General features: G+C 44.2%; 1 protein-coding gene across 1 annotated transcript in view; it reads right to left on the reverse strand.

Moving 5' to 3' along the window:
* LOC101146677 (guanylate cyclase 2G-like) overlaps window positions 1-15858 on the reverse strand; it is a 62320-nt gene that overhangs the window by 42110 nt on the left and 4352 nt on the right. Inside the window, 4 exon segments of the mRNA XM_055352038.2 lie at window positions 1702-1811; window positions 3791-4087; window positions 4090-4123; window positions 6217-6548. Of these exon segments, the coding sequence (XP_055208013.2) occupies window positions 1702-1811; window positions 3791-4087; window positions 4090-4123; window positions 6217-6548 (773 nt within the window).

A 15858-nucleotide genomic window follows, 5' to 3' on the forward strand; every position in this document is an offset into this window, starting at 1 on the left:
CAGCGTCCCTGAAGGGTGCTGCCCATTGACGGCCCAAGGGCTGAGGAGGGCGGGTGCGCGGCTTGGGACTGGCGGGCAGCTCCACAAGAAGCATCCGCTAGGAAAGTCAGCAGGGCTCCTGAGTTGGGACAGCACTTGGAGAACTTTTATGTCTAGCTAAAGGATTGTAAACGCACCAATCAGCACTCTGTCTAGCTCAAGGTGTGTAAACGCACCAATCAGCACCCTGTCAAAATGGACCAATCAGCTCTCTGTTAAATGGACCAATCAGCAGGGTGTGGGTGGGGTCAGATAAGGGAATAAAAGCAGGCTGCCCGCGCTAACAGCGGCCACCCGTTTTGGTTGTTTTTGGAAGGTTTGTTGTCTTGTTCTTTGGGCTAAATCTTGCTGCTGCTTGTTCTGGGTTTGTGTCACCTTTATGAGCTGTAACATGGTGCGAAGGTCTGCAGCTTCACTCCTGAAGCTGCTGAGACCGTGAACGCGCTGGGAGTGATGAACAATTCTGGATGCGCCACCTGTAAGAGCTGTCACACTCACTGTGGAGGTCTGTAACTTCACTCCTGAGGCCAGCGAGACCACAAACCCACGTGAAGCAACGAACAATTCTAGACAAGCTGCGTTTAAGAGCTGTAGCATTTACCGTGAAGGTTTGCAACTTCAGTCCTGAAGTCAGCGAGACCACAAACCCACCAAAAGGAAGAAACTCCAGACACATCTGAACATGTGAAGGAACAACCTCCGGACACACCATCTTTAAGAGGTGTAACATTCACCTCGAGGGTTCGCAGCTTCGTTCTTGAAGTCAGCGAGACCAAGAACCCACCAATTTCCAGACCCCAAAATATCCCATGGGGTGGTGGTGGGCTGCAATAAGCGTTAATGTGTTAAGCACTCACAGTAAGGCCCAGTACTCCATAAGCCCTCCAGAAGGCAGAGTTGTGTGGGGTGAGCTCAGACTGAAAGGCCCAGTCTGGAAGACTATGTATGCCACTTGGGAGCGCTGAAATATTAGGTAAGGTACCTTAATTAAGCCTTGGTTTTTCTACCTGTATATTGGAATGCCAATAGTATCTACCTTCCAAGGCTGTTCGAAATACCAAGTAGAAAATGTACAGGCACATAAATAATGCATTTAGTAACTGCCCTGCAAAGCTATTGAGAATATTAAGTGCAATCGTGTGTAAAATGTGTAACTCAGTCCTCATAGTAAGCAATTGTGTTTTTAGCCATTCTCATTACCAAAAGAATCAGACTGCCTAAGAATTGCTTCGTTGCATCTGTATGTTGGTGTTTCCAGCCCTTTGTTAAAGCTTCAGCAGGGACACGGAGGTAGCTGTGGAAGAAAAAGATGTGACAGCCGCTTGTGTCTGAGGGTCCCTTGGGAAGGTCTCAGCTGCCCAGTAGAAATGACAGTAGTTCCTCAACTGTTGTTGTCTGATAACGGAATACAGCGGGCTAGGCCTTCAAGCCAGCTGACCTAGTTCACGGCCTGGTTCAGCCTTTCACTAGCTGTGGAGAAGAACTCTGGGTAAGTTCTTCGAGCTCTGTCTTAGTGTCCTAATTTTAAGAAGAGGACGGGAGAGTGCCTACCTCACAGTTTTGTAGTGAGTGCTCAGCGAGCTAATACATCTGGGTCATAACGAGTGCTCCATACTTGCTACCTCTTACTACCAGAGCCATTGAGTGGTCAACGGTACCCACCTCCAACTGCTGCAAAATGATGAAAACAAATTCTCCAGTGTTGAGTCCCAGGTTTTCTGCAGCCAGCAGAATAAGTTTTGCATCCTCTGAGCTGCAGGTTAAGATGATAACTATAAGAATGAAAGCCAGAGTCAGCCAGTTGCACATGCTTGTGTATGTGTGCTTTCTCACGCATGCTCTCACTCTAAGTCTGGCCTAAAGTCACTGTAAATGAGACGTGAACTTTTTCTTTCCTTGGGCATGCCTTAAGAAACAGGAATGCCTAAACTAGTCCCTGAGTTTTTACATTGCTTAACCAAACCTGCAGTGTACAAACTAGCAGCTATAGCACTGAAGTGTTTGCTGCAGCCTCCCCACAATGTACAATTGAAAAAAGTTTGGGATCACCTCTGTGCTCTAGGTGTTTTTTTCTTTTTGGCTCAAAAATCAAAACAGCAGACCTGGCTTGTGACTTGTCAGCCACACTTCAGTTAAGAGGAGTTCACAGAGGACCTAGAATCAAGGGCATTTGGACTTTCTGAGTTGGGCTGGCTGGAGGGAGGAGTAGGCCATGGTATTTTTCTGCCGTTTAATCCCATCACCATTCATTTTCAGAATATACAAATGAAGTAGTGGGTTTTATTTTTTATTTATTTATTTTTGAGAAAGAGTCTGCTGTATTGACCAGGCTCCATGGAGTACAGTGGTACAATCTCGGCTCACTGCAACCTCCGCCTCCTGGGTTCAAGCAATTCTCATGTCTCAGCCTCCAGGATAGCTGGGATTACAGGCATGCACCATCACACCTGGCTAATTTTTGTATTTTTAGTAGGGACAGCATTTCACCATGTTGACCAGGCTGGTCTCCAACTCCTGGCCTTGAGTGATCTGCCCACTTCAGCCTCCCAAAGTGCGGGGATTACAGGCGTCAGCCACCGCACCCAGCTAGTTTATTTTTTAAAGGAAGTAATTTATAGTGTATTTATCTGAGCTCCAATTATGTGTCAGGCACTTTGCTGGGCACAGACATAGCAGTGAACGAGCCAGCAGACAGCATACAAGTGAACAGATTAAAGAGGTCATTGAAGATTCTAATTAGTGAGGTTGGAAACGGATGCTGTGATGCTAATGGGTGGGGAGGGGAAACAGCTTCACATCAAGTCGTTAGAGAAGGCCTCCCTGAGGAGGTGGGCTCTGGACCCCGTAGGCAAGGATGCAAGGATGAGAGGAAGCTATCCTCAAGAAGGTGCCGGGTAGGGTGGAATGTGACTGAGACCACATAAGAATTGCCTCATTGGATCAGTATGTTGGTCTTTCAAGCCCTTTATTAGAGATTCAACAGGGACACAGGGAGGTAGCTGTGGAAGAAAAACAAGTGAGAGCCACTTGTGCCTTAGAGTCCCACATTAGCATCACTGGGTGGAGTGGGTGCAGGTGACACCCTAGGCCGAGGGAGTAGAAAACCCTAAAGTCTCAGGGCTGGAGAGAGTTTAGTTTATTTGAGGAACAGAAAGGAGTCAGTTACTAATTCATGCTAGAAAGTTGAGCCTTATAGGCATCACCACAAAAATAATTGCTGTCATATGTTGACCAACTACTTGTCCAGACATGGTGCTAAGCACTTTACAGGCATAACCTTATTTAATCCTCCCCTTTCTGTGACATAGGTAGGATGGTTGTCTCCATTTTGTAGAAAAGATACTTGAGACACAGAGAGATTAAGATACTTACCCAAGGAGGACACAGCTAAAATGTCAGAGACTGGATTCAAACCTAGGTCTGTCAGTCTGCGGAGCCCATGCTGTAAACAAATAGTGAAGTCCAGGACCCAGCCCACCTGGAAGATGCTTCTAGAACTTGCGCTGTGTATCATAACACTGTAGCATGTGGGGTTTTACTTTAGACCAAAAAAAAAAAAAACCACAATTTTTTGTTAGTGATGTCAAGCAATAAAGGAAATTGCTTTTATATATTATTAATTTTGTACCTTGTTTCCATCTGCTTTTACACTCAGAAAAGTGAAGAGTTTTTTGGTTTTTTTTTTTTTTTCCAAATCTGCTTGCCCCATTTTTCTCTCCAAATAAAAGCAACAGAAGACTTTTCTACTTACCCCTGGCAATTGATGATATCCTCCAAAGATGCTCTTGAAGAAGGACTAGACTATTGTTGGTGTATCTCATGCTGGCAGTGATGGTAAAATGGGATTTGAGTTCATTCTCTACAACCCTCCACAGTTCATCCACTCTATCCCGGGAGGAAGCCCCAGAGTAGCCTCCAAACATCCCAATGTGTTTCCAGCCCAGGTACTGGAGACTTTCCTGGAGCACATCACCAATGTCCTGCTTGGGTGACACAAGTTTCACACAGGTGTCACACAGTTTTGTGGTTTGTCCAACAAAGTCAAACGTGGGATGTTCCACTCAGAGGCCAGCAAACCGATAACCTTGAAAATAACCCAAAGGATGTCTTTGTATAATTGAGTTTACGTACACGCAAACCCCAGTGTAAGACATCTGCATAAACCTCAGATTCTGAGAGTCTGTGGGTCATACTGGGCCCTCGCTTTTGTAATGTTGATGACAATGTCAGCCTCAGAGAACAAAGATAATGAAAGCGAGCATCAATTGAGCACTTACTATGTGCCGAGCACTCTAGCAGCTTACATGTGTCATTTCAACTTTCACAACATTTCTAGGTATTATTACCCCCTCTTTAAGATAAAACAGGAAGACACAGAGATGTAAGTTACATAGCTAGCAAATAGTGGAGCAGGGTTGGAAATTAGGTAATATGGTTCCACGGCCCACAGTCATAACTACTCATTCTCTCTTTCTTAATTTCTCCCTTATTCATTTTTCATTCATTTTAATTAGGCGCCTATCACATATAAAAATCTTTGGAGACCTTGCTCTTGAAGGAGCTCATGGTTTATTACAAGAACCAAGGTATATAAAAAATATCTTTAAAATTAAATATATTCTTTAAGATGTGTAGATAATAGATTTATAGGCATTTAGAGAAGTAAACAATTACTTTTGATTGGGGAATTAGGGATAAGGAGGGCAGAGGTGAAGGGATAAAGAAAGGCTCCATGACATTTGATATTAACTCTCAGACAAGTAGCCCTTGAACAGATAGAAATGTGTCAGATGGGGAATTCCAGGAGAGAATGTGTCAAATTTAAATGTAAACTTAATTCTGCAGCTCCAGCTAATGATAGTTCTGCAACATTGTTGAGAGTAAGACCTGTGCTGCTCCTTCCTGTTCACCTTTTGCATCAACACTTTTCAGGTGACATGATACCCAAGGACACCAACAAAGTTCATCCCAACAACCAAACAAATACAAGTCATTCATTTCCCTCATGTTCTTGCTGTAGGTAAGGTAGGCTGCCATACTTGATTCTTTCTCATTTACTTGCATTATCACTGATTAATTTATTATACACACCAAAGAAAATCCTACTCAAACAATTGATAGTTTTCTATTTAAAACCAAGCATTTGTTTCTTCTTCTTCCTCTTCTTCTTCTTCTTCTTCTTCTTCTTCTTCTTCTTCTTCTTCTTCTTCTTCTTCTTTCTTCTTCTTTCTTCTTCTTCTTCTTCTTCAGATGGAGTCTCACTCTGTCGCCCAGGCTGGAGTGCAGTGGCACAATCTTGGCTCACTGCAAGCTCTGCCTCGGGGTTCACACCATTCTCCTGCCTTAGCCTCCCGAGGAGCTGGGACTACAGGCATGCGCCACCATGCCCAGCTAATTTTTTGTATTTTTTTTTAGTAGAGATGGGGTTTCACTGTGTTAGCCAGGATGGTCTCGATTTCCTGACCTCGTGATCCACCCGCCTTGGCCTCCCAAAGTGTTGGGATTACAGGCGCGAGCCACTGCGCCTGGCTGCATTTGTTTCTTCTTAATTTTCCTAAGCTTTGTAGCTTAGGAACATGAGAGTGAACTATAAGAGTCTATACACAATAGCATCAAGTTCAGACAATCAACAAGAGGAGGAAGAGGGTAGGTGAATAAACAATTATTGATTTGAAAGGCTTTCTGGCCAGATGTGGTGGCTCACGCCTGTAATCCCAGCACTTCAGGAGGCCGAGACCAGTGGATCACCTGAGGTCAGGAGTTTGAGAGCAGCCTGGACAACATGATGAAACCCTGTCTCTATTAAAAATACAAAAATTAGCCGAGCGTAGTGGGGCACTCCTGTAATCCCAGCTACTCAGGAGGCTGAGGTGGGAGAATCGCTTAAACTTGGGAGGCAGCGGCTGCAGTGAGCCAAGATCATGCCACTGCACTCCAGCCTGGACAACAGAGCATTAAAAAGAAAGAAAGAAAGAAAGAAAGGCTTTCTTTAAAGAGAATGTTAACTCTTCTAATTACATAGACTAATTGCATCTCAAAAATGATATTCAAGATCTACATGGTTATTGTTATAATAATGTGATCCTTGTCAGGAGATTACTCAAATCTGTACCATCATCTTGAAGGCCACCCCTTCCAATGGAAACTTAAAGTTTCCAGAGGCTGTATATACTCTACCTCAGCTGCTTCTGGGCATGCTGGTCCAAACAAGGCAGAAATCTGTTCTTTCTGGACCTGGTTATTGAAAATAGCAAGAGACTCCTTGGTGCTGCAGGCTGAGTTGGTGTAAGTGAACTCCCAGCTGAAATTTTCAAGGTCCACTAGCTCTGAGTTTACCTTGTCCATGGCAATCTGGAGGCCTGCACCCAGCCTTTGCATGCTGAATGGATGGGAGATATTCCAGGGGGTCTGGAAGCCTACAGTGAGTTTAGCAGGCTCAAGGCAAGTCACCAGCACACTGGCAAAGAGCATCAGAACTAGTGTTGGGCGGTCAGCATGACATTCAATCCCTGAACAGACCCCAGACTCAAATGGGGCCTCAAGACATGGTTTGAGAGCCATGGATGGCATGTAACACCTGTGTCACTGCAGAACTGTGAGAGGCTCAGCCTCCTGATTACTCACGCCAGGAACTTACATGACAGTGTAGAGTTCCCTGAGGATCACAGCTTGCTTTCTATTCAGTGCCATTAATTAACCGAAACTTTCCCTTTTCAGAGTCTGTCTTAATACCATCTAGAAGCAGCAGCCTTGCAGAAGGAGGCCAAGGCAGCTAGGCAGCAGGGCCCTGGTGATTGCTCCAGTGACATCCCTGACAAACTTCACATTCCTGGGCAAGTCACATGACCCCTCTGTCCCTCTCCACTGGTAAAATAAGAACCACAGAAATGACTTAAATGGAGTCAGATGGCCCGGGCTTGAATTCTGACTCCATCACACATTAGTTGAGTGACCTAGAACATATTACTTCCCCTTTCTATGCCTTAATCTCCTGCTCTGTAAAACAGGGATAAAACTGTAATGAGGTCTTCCGCAAAGTGATATGGTAAAGATTAAAAGAGATCATACAAGACTAGCCCTTGGCAAAATACCTGGGCAAAGAGAGCCAGTCCATCAGTGTTAGATTTGACAATGGTGTTGATGATGATGATGATGCCAGTAATAGTGATAATAATTATCACTTCCTGATTCCATCGTCTAGGAAATTTTTATGAAATAAGTAAGCTTATGGCTATAAGGTTTACTGAAAGGTTGACACAGTCTGTATCCCTCACCCAGGCCTTTCGGGCGCTTGAGATTGGTTATTGATGCATGAAATACTAACCCTCCTTCTACACAGGTCAGGGCAAGGAGCTGGGGGCAGCTCTCAATTGTCTGAAATATCACAGGGATGACAGGATCCTTGAGAAGCCATTGCTACTGCCAAGTAAGATGGCCCAGCTATCAGCCAGGAAAATCCACATGAATATAAAGGGTTGAATTCCTACCTACTGTGGGCTTGCTTTCTGATTACTCTGGCAGGGAAGGTGCTGGCATCTCACGTTCATCTCAGTATTATGTGAGCACAGTCGACTCGCTATGAGTCTCAAGGCTTGATCTAAGGACCACCTACATCAGTCTCTCCTGATGGTTAGAAATGAAGATTCCAGGACTTCACTCCAGACCCTCTGAACCAGAATGTTTTGAGGTTGCTCTGGGAATCCATGTTTAACAGGTCCTCATATATCCCTAAGTACACTAAAGTATGAGAACCCCTGGCAGTCTGAAGTGAGAAGAGGGAAAGAATAGCCAATAGCTATTCTCTACTTATCTTCCTTGAGTAGCAAGCCCCCAGGATGGAATTAAGGAGCCTTAGCTTTGGCTATCTCAGAGGGCCATTTCTAAACCCATGGATTAGGGGATTTGCTTTTCTGCAAACCAAATTCATCATAACTGCTTCTTCACTGACCTGCAGTTTCTCTGTCTCCTCTGCTAGGACAGCTTGGAGTCAATTTGCAAAATCATCTGAGTCCAAAAACTCACTGGAACCATAAGCAAAATCCCATGAATCATTTTTGGCTCAGATGCTTACGTGATGTTGGACAAGTCAGTTAAATCTGTGCCTCAGTTTCCTGAAAGTCAAAATGAGCAGAGTAACACCCCTCCTGGAAGGATGTTATAAAGATACTGTGAGATTGCATAATTACTTAGAATGGCGCCTCACATTTATTAGGAATCAATAAAGGAATTCTGTTAATAGATGTGTCATTGCACATGTCATGATCTCAAAATTAGAACACTGGAAACAATATGTTATCTATGCATTTTTTGTTCCCTCCCCCACCTTCCATATGTATACTTTCTTTGATTTGTATTCCCACACTGGGTCATTTCTGATTCTTTGTGTTTACACATTGTCTTTGTCCTGAGAATCTTTGAGCCAGGTGACTGTGTGTGTCTTTTTTGGATCCTAACATTCAGCACAGTATTAGGCCTCTAGACAAGCAAATTAATATTAATCATAACAAGTATAAGTATTTTGTATTCTTAAATGCTTACAAGTGAGCATGGTCAAAACCAGAAGAAAATACTGATGATGTTCAGTGTTCTTGTGAGTTTAAGAAACAGACATACACTGGCTGGTAGGAATGTTCATTAACAGCAGTTCTTCAATATGCACCAAACTTTAAGAATGTGTGCGTATTGGACTCAAAACTCTAATTTGGGGGATTTGTTACAAATAAATAAAATCATATGATCAGATTTAAACAGAGTGTTATTTCTAACAGTCAAAATTTAGACACAAGCTTCATTGTCCAACAGAGAGACCAGGATAAATAACACATAGTGAATTCATATGAGTGAGTGGCATGCAATCACTAAAAATAATATTTTATATATGTAGAAATATATATATTTATATATTATGTATACTTCTATATATATTATTATTTTATATATATATTTCTATATATATATATATTCCTGGGGGCCCTGCTGAGTGATGACAGCAAACTTCTCTTCAGTTCGGGCTTACAGGTTCCTAATGGGAACATTCCTGAAGGTAGAGCACACTGTGTACTCACTATTCCAGAAATAAGAGCAAGTAAACATGTCTGTGACCTGTCAGGGTGTGAACTGCAAACATATATAAATATGTATCTATTTATATATATAAATATGTATCTATATATAAATATGTATCTATTTATAAATATGTATCTATATATATAAATATGTATCTATTTATATATCTCTATAGATACATATCTATATAAATAGATATGTATCTATATATCTATATATAAATATAGATATATTCTCTTAGAAAGATAGCCGCAGTGTATTGCTAACTCATGAAGCACATCATACAACAATATATATTAGTATTCCATTTTGTTTTTTTTTTTTCAAAAGGAAAGATTACATACAACAAACCACTAAAAGTGGCTCGCTCTGTGTGATAGGAATTATGGGTGGTTTGTCCTTGCTTTCTTTATATTAATTTTCATTTTTTGTCTTAATGTCTGCAATAAGAAAGAAAAGTGAATATTTTAATTAAAAATAAACCCTACAGAATTGTACTTCTGAAGGATCAACACAGAAGGTAAAATTCATACTGCCTTAATCCCTCAGTTCAGGAGCACCCCACACTTACAGACACCTGGCTTACCTCTGTAGGCCCTAATTATTCTCTGCTGAGCTCAGCCCCTTCCATTTCTCCATTGCCCTCAGAGACAGAGATGCAGTGGTCCAGGTAATGGCCATTATGAGCTGGAAAATCATTGCCATAGTTACTAGCCCAATTTGTGTGATGCCTTTGATTGGCTGGAATGGAAAGCCTGAGGTTAAAACCAGGTTGGGGGGCGCTGGGTGTTGTAAGGACTGTGGCTGCTGGAGGGGGCACACTGTCCTCTATTTTGCTCCCCAGCCCTCCTTCCTTCTAGGGGATTCTTAGGACTAGAAGTTACCCATATGATTAGGAGAGGCCATGCTATTTCATCGGGTGGTGATTTGGAACAGAAGTTGTCTGTGCGTGGCCAGCAGAGGTTCAAAGTGCAGCCCCCTCTGCCTGGGGTAACTCTTTAATTCCTTGCTACTTTGTCCCATCTCTGCTTCCTGAAGAGACTATTACCGAGGGAGGGTTCTTTCTGCCTGATTTGTGGCTTCCTCAATAGTGACCAGCCTAGTCTATAAACTAGATGCAAGGCCAGCTGTTCGGCGTCCTAGGTCAGATAAGATGAGCTGTATCCAGGATGGTGGGTTTTAGGAAAACCTCTAGCAAACTTTCTAGCTGCCCTTCCTCCAGCTCCCCCTTTCTGCCTGCCTCCCTTCAATTTCTAAATCAGTGGCCTGATCAAGTTTAGGTGAAAAGTAAAGGTTTGGCATGTTTGGGCTCTACTTCTCCCCCAGGGAAAAGGTGAGAGGCAGAAAAAGGTGCTTGGCCTAAGTGGAATGCAATGCGGTGAGCCTGTGATCACGCTGGGGGAGAGGCAAAGGGAGCACCTACTGGTGCATTCCTGGAAAAGGCTTCAGCAAGTCCGTAAGACTACCTGAGCCTCAGTTTCCTTATCTGTGAAATGGGAAAAAGGCAGAGGGCAGAGAGCTCTGACCTTACCAGCCTCCTGCCCTAAGATACTAGGCCTCTGGTGGATTCCTAACAAATGGAAGACAGTATTCCTGGGGGCCCTGCTGGGTGATGACAGCAAGTTTCTCTTCAGTTCGGGCTTACAAGTTCCTAACGGGGACATTCCTAAAGGTAGAGCACACCGCGTACTCACTATTCTAGAAATAAGAACAAGTAAACATGGCTGTGACCTATCAGGGTGTGAACTGCAAACTTCCCCTTGTGTTCTCAGCTCTTACAAACAGCTGTGGTGCCGGTTCTGAAGATGCAGCTTCTACTAAGCAAAAGTTTGAGGAGCCAGAGGAAAGCAGAGTTAAGATCAAAATGGAAGATCGTGGCTCTTAGGGCTGCAACAAAACAAAATCCCCAGGATGCAAATCCTGTCAGTAATCATGCTCATAGGCACCCACGACTCCTACAAAGCTGAGGATGAGGTGTGGCCTTGGCTGACTGACAAGAACGCTCTGGTCTTGTTTCTGAAAACGTTTGTGCCAAGAGAAGAAAATTCCTCCCTCCTGGAAGCCCTGCCTGTCTCCTCTGTGCTTCAGTCGTCTGCTATTTATCCTGTGTGGCTGAAACAGACTTTCTCATACCTGTGTCCTAAAGGAATGAGTCTTTGACACCTGAACAAATTTGAGGCTTTAAGCAATACTTTAAACCACCAAGTGTTCTCCCAGATATCACTATAATCTCGGGGGTAGCAGGCTAGTCTGGCCTAATGCCAGATTTCTGAATATTTATTTCACAGTCTCTGTTCCTACTATTTCGTAGTCTCTGCTCCTCCTCCTGCCCCCATTATGCCTTGGCATGAAGAGCAAAAACTTTCAGAGGTTGTGAGAAGGAGAAGCAACCACCTGTTCCAGGTACTCAGTATTCAAAGATACGGAATGACTAACAGTGATGCCATTAATTCCAAAGCCACTTTCCATAAAATTTTAGGTTTGCCAAGACACTTTTGCTGTCATAGTGTCCCAAACACTGAGCAAATAAAGAATGTGTCCTGGCCGGGAGCGGTGGCTCACGCCTGTAATCCCAGCACTTTGGGAAGCTGACGCAGGCAGATCACCTGAGGTCAGGAGTTCGAATCCAGCTTGGTCAACATGGTGAAACCACATCTCTACTAAAAACACAAAAATTAGCCAGGCATAGTGGCAGATGCCTGTAATCCCAGCTACTCAGGAGGCTGAGGCAGGAGAATCACTTGAAACCGGGAAGCAGAGGTTGCAGTGAGCAGAGATCATGCCACTGCACTCCAGCCTGGGCAACAGAGCAAGACTCCTCAAAAAAAAAAAAAAAGAAAAAATATGTACTAATCCATCTTTCTCTGGTGATGACACACTCTTGACCCACAGAATGTTTCTCCATCTGTGCAAGTTGGCAACCTGTGTGGCACTGGGCTTGGCACATGGCAGCTTCTTTCTGGTGGATAGCCATCCATCTAAAGTGAGACAGGATGTCCCTGACTCCTCCGCCCTCTCCAGTTTCTTGTCTGGAGAAACCAGGAGCCCTCCCACTTCCTGGCATTTCCTCTCTGCTCCTGGTAAAGGCTCTTGAGCCAAGCACGTGGTGTGTCTGTCCCCAGGCTGTGAGCCCAGGGAAAGAAAGCTTGCAAGGCAGAGGATTATATCCTTAAAGGCTTGAAAAGGAGGGAGGTGCTGACATCCCCCCAGAGTACTGGTATTCCTATCTATGGCACAGGAACCCCGGCTTCTCCCACCACCTTCCTGTAGAAGGCAGTGTCACAGAATGGCTGTGAGCACAGGTTTTGGAATGAGAAAAGCTGGCATGGACAAGTTATGTATTATCTGAACCCAATTTCCTCGTTTGTAATTACTCTGACAACCTTTTGCAAAGATTAAATGAAGTAGTAAATGTAAAATACACAGCATAGTGCCTGGCATGTAACAATAGCCAGTAAGTGGTAGCAGTTTTATAATAAAGGTTTATTGCTCCAGGCAAAAGATCATAAAGTCTGTTGGATGGATTCTGTGTTGACCCTAAGGAACAAATTGCTGCTGCTGCAGAAACCAGAGGAACAGGTAAAAGATGTTGCTGGGACAGGTTTCTGAAGATGCCTGGATTTATAATTGCTAATATATACAGGCATATACATAGTTTTCAAGCATTACATGGGGTGATGAAGCTCTGGCTGGTTTTTAGGGGGAAAAAAGTTCTCCCAGAACAATTACAACATGTTCGTTGCTGCCACTGGGCAATACTACCTTTTGCTTATATTCTGTAGGCATTAAGTCAAAGGGCCTTTAGTTTCTTTGTCTTTTTTTTTTTTTAGACTGAGTCTTACTCTGTCACCCAGGCTGGCGTGCAGTGGCGTGATCTTGGCTCACTGCAACCTCCGCCTTCCAGGTACAAGCTATTCTCATGCCTCAGGCCAGGCTGGTCTCAAACTCCCGACCTCAAGTGACCCGCCCACCTTGGCCTCCCAAAATGCCGTGATTACTGGCGTGAGTCACCATGCCTGGCCAGGGCCTTTAGTTTCTAAATCAGCACTGTCCAAAAAAATAACACGAGCAACATATATTATTTAAAATTTTCTAGCAGACACATTTAAAAAAGTAAAAAGAGCAGTTAAGATTACTTATCAAGAGTATCCTAAATATTATAATTTCAACACATAATCAGTATTTTAAACATTGAGATTTTATGTTATTTTCTTTATACCACATCTGGAAAATTTGGTGTGTGTTTTATAGTTAAACACCTCTCAATTTAGACTTGCCTCATTTCAACTGCTCAGTAGCCATGTGTAGTTAGTGGTTACAGTATTGAACAGTAAATTTTCACTCTGAGCCACCCTTTTAATCCCCTGGGAGATAGCGATGTTTCCTATGGGGTGTTGAAGATTCTGGGAATTTCAACTTGACACCTCTCTCAGTGGCCTCAGTTCTGTCCATCTGATTCTTTAATGCTCTTTGGAAGCTCTTGCTGATAAAGGAACAAGCTGCCTACATCATGACACTGAGAATAATATTTATTCAGCATACTTAAAGCCTGAGATGGGGCCGGGCACAGTGTCTCATGCCCATAATCCCAGCACTTTGGGAAGCAGAGGCGGGCAGATCACCTGGTCAGGAGTTTGAGACTGGCCTGGCCAACATGGCAAAACCCCTTCCATACTAAAAATACAAAAATTAGCCCGGTGTGGTGGCAGGTACCTGTAATCCCAGCTACTTGGGAGGCTCAGGTGGGAGAATCGCTTGGACCTGGAAGGCGGAGCCTGCAGTGAGCTGAGATCACACCACTGCACTCCTGCCTGGGCAACAGGGCAAGACCCACCTCAGGGGGATTAAAAAAAAAAAAAAAAGGCTGAGATGGAGCTGTTCATGAGCACATCCTGAGGGATGAGGGGGATCAGTGTCTACTGGCCCTTCCATGTGTCATGTGTCATGTGTCATGCCCCACCCATTGGAAAGCTCAAATCTAAGGCTGAAAGGCAATTTGCTTTGTGTGTGTGGTTCAAGAAAGGGGAGGGGTGCCTGGGGTTGGGGGAGCTTTTTATTGTAATCTGGGCAAACACCATTCTTGTCAGCCAAGTGCTCACACTTGGGTAACGCTTTCTTCCCACAAAGAGTAAGCACGTTCTCAAGAGCATGCATGCCCAAGCAATTGCTATCAGCAGCTACAGTTAAGAGAAAGAGTTGCTGCCATCGCTGAGCTGTGGGGTCAGCTTCTTCCTCAGGCCCTGTGAAGTTCCCATGGTGCAGGGTTCACTACAGGGCCCAGAATGGAGCTGTGAGCCCTTGCCGCGTAGCAGACAGCTAAGAAGAAAGAGCTAGGGGGTCGCACAGCTGGGACCCGTGGAGCATTGGCCCCTCCAGTGGAGTGAAGCAAGGCTCTGAGTTGGTAATGGACTCTGCAGCAGGCAGGATGTCCAGGCTGCTACGGACCCCTTCTCGAGGGGGAAGGTAGCTGTTCCTCTACCCTTGGCCTCTGGTCCACATGTCTGGTATTGGGTCTGGCTTCCTGTAGGGCAATGGGTCTTAGTTTTCTTTGAGAGACCAGTAAAAATTCTGAAAAGAAACGCATATATAAACACACCAGTTTGCTAGGGGGTCTTGGAACAGATGGTACGCAGTCACAGATATGTGCTTGGGCTCTAGACTCAAGACCACCTGAGCTCAAAATCTGACTCTGAGACTCAGCCAACTGTTAGCTGTGTACCTTGGAGGTTTAATTAGGCTACCCCCTAGCTCTTTCTTCTTAGCCGTCTGCTATGCAGCAAGGGCTCACAGCTCCATTCCGGGCCCTGTAGTGAAGCCTGCACCATGGGAACTTCACGGGGCATGAGGAAGAAGCTGACCCCACAGCTCAGCGATGGCAGCAACTCTTTCTCTTAACTGTGTTACTTGGCCTCTCTTAGATTTTCCTCTCCTTCTAAATAGCAATAAAAACTTCCATAGGGCTGCTGTGTGATTAAATGAGATAGTACTTAAATGTAGTGTTGCCACCACGCGGTAGCAGCTCAGTGATGTTCGCCATCATGAAGGCCTTCAGAGAGGATCTGGCATGAAAAACTTGAATCACTGCCCTGTAAGTTGTACTTTGAGTGTCATTAGCCTTTTGAAATATCAGATAACCAGGGAAAGGGCGAACATGAATTTCCGTGGCTGATTATGACACCCTGGTTATGAGTTAAGGGACTTTGCTCCTTCCTTCTCATATCTCAGTACACAGATAAACTTCAGAGTCAACTCTGCCATGTGGGAAGCTAAAGGTCAGTGCAACATAGCTCTGTTTTTGCCCACTGCATGCCATCACAACCTCTGCCCTGCTATTCAGCTAACTCTAGGAAGGGACATCTCCCCTCTTTCTTTGTGATCCATCATTGTGAAGTTAACAAGAATAGATCCAGCCCATAGCTCTAGGTCTTTGCTTCTCTTGCCTGTTGAGTCATGTTGTTTGACTTGAAAAGGCTTGACGTAGAGGTCAAAACAGCCTAAGATCCTTCCTAAATAAGTGTTTCGCGTGCTTCACATGTCCCAGCTACTGCAGACATCATGAGCTTTCCCTTTTCTCTCTGGTCCTCACATTTCTTCTTTGCCCTCACCAAAAATGCTTATGGTAAGCATTATTTTGTGACTGTTCCATCATCTTAATCCAATGAAATATTCTAAAACAAAAGATCTAGAGGTTTAAGATGAATCTTCTAGATTCTGAAGTCAGAGGTTATATTAAAAGGAGAAATCTGGGGCCGG

This window comes from Gorilla gorilla, chromosome 8 (assembly GCF_029281585.2).
Source record: "Gorilla gorilla gorilla isolate KB3781 chromosome 8, NHGRI_mGorGor1-v2.1_pri, whole genome shotgun sequence".
NCBI lineage: Eukaryota > Metazoa > Chordata > Mammalia > Primates > Hominidae > Gorilla > Gorilla gorilla.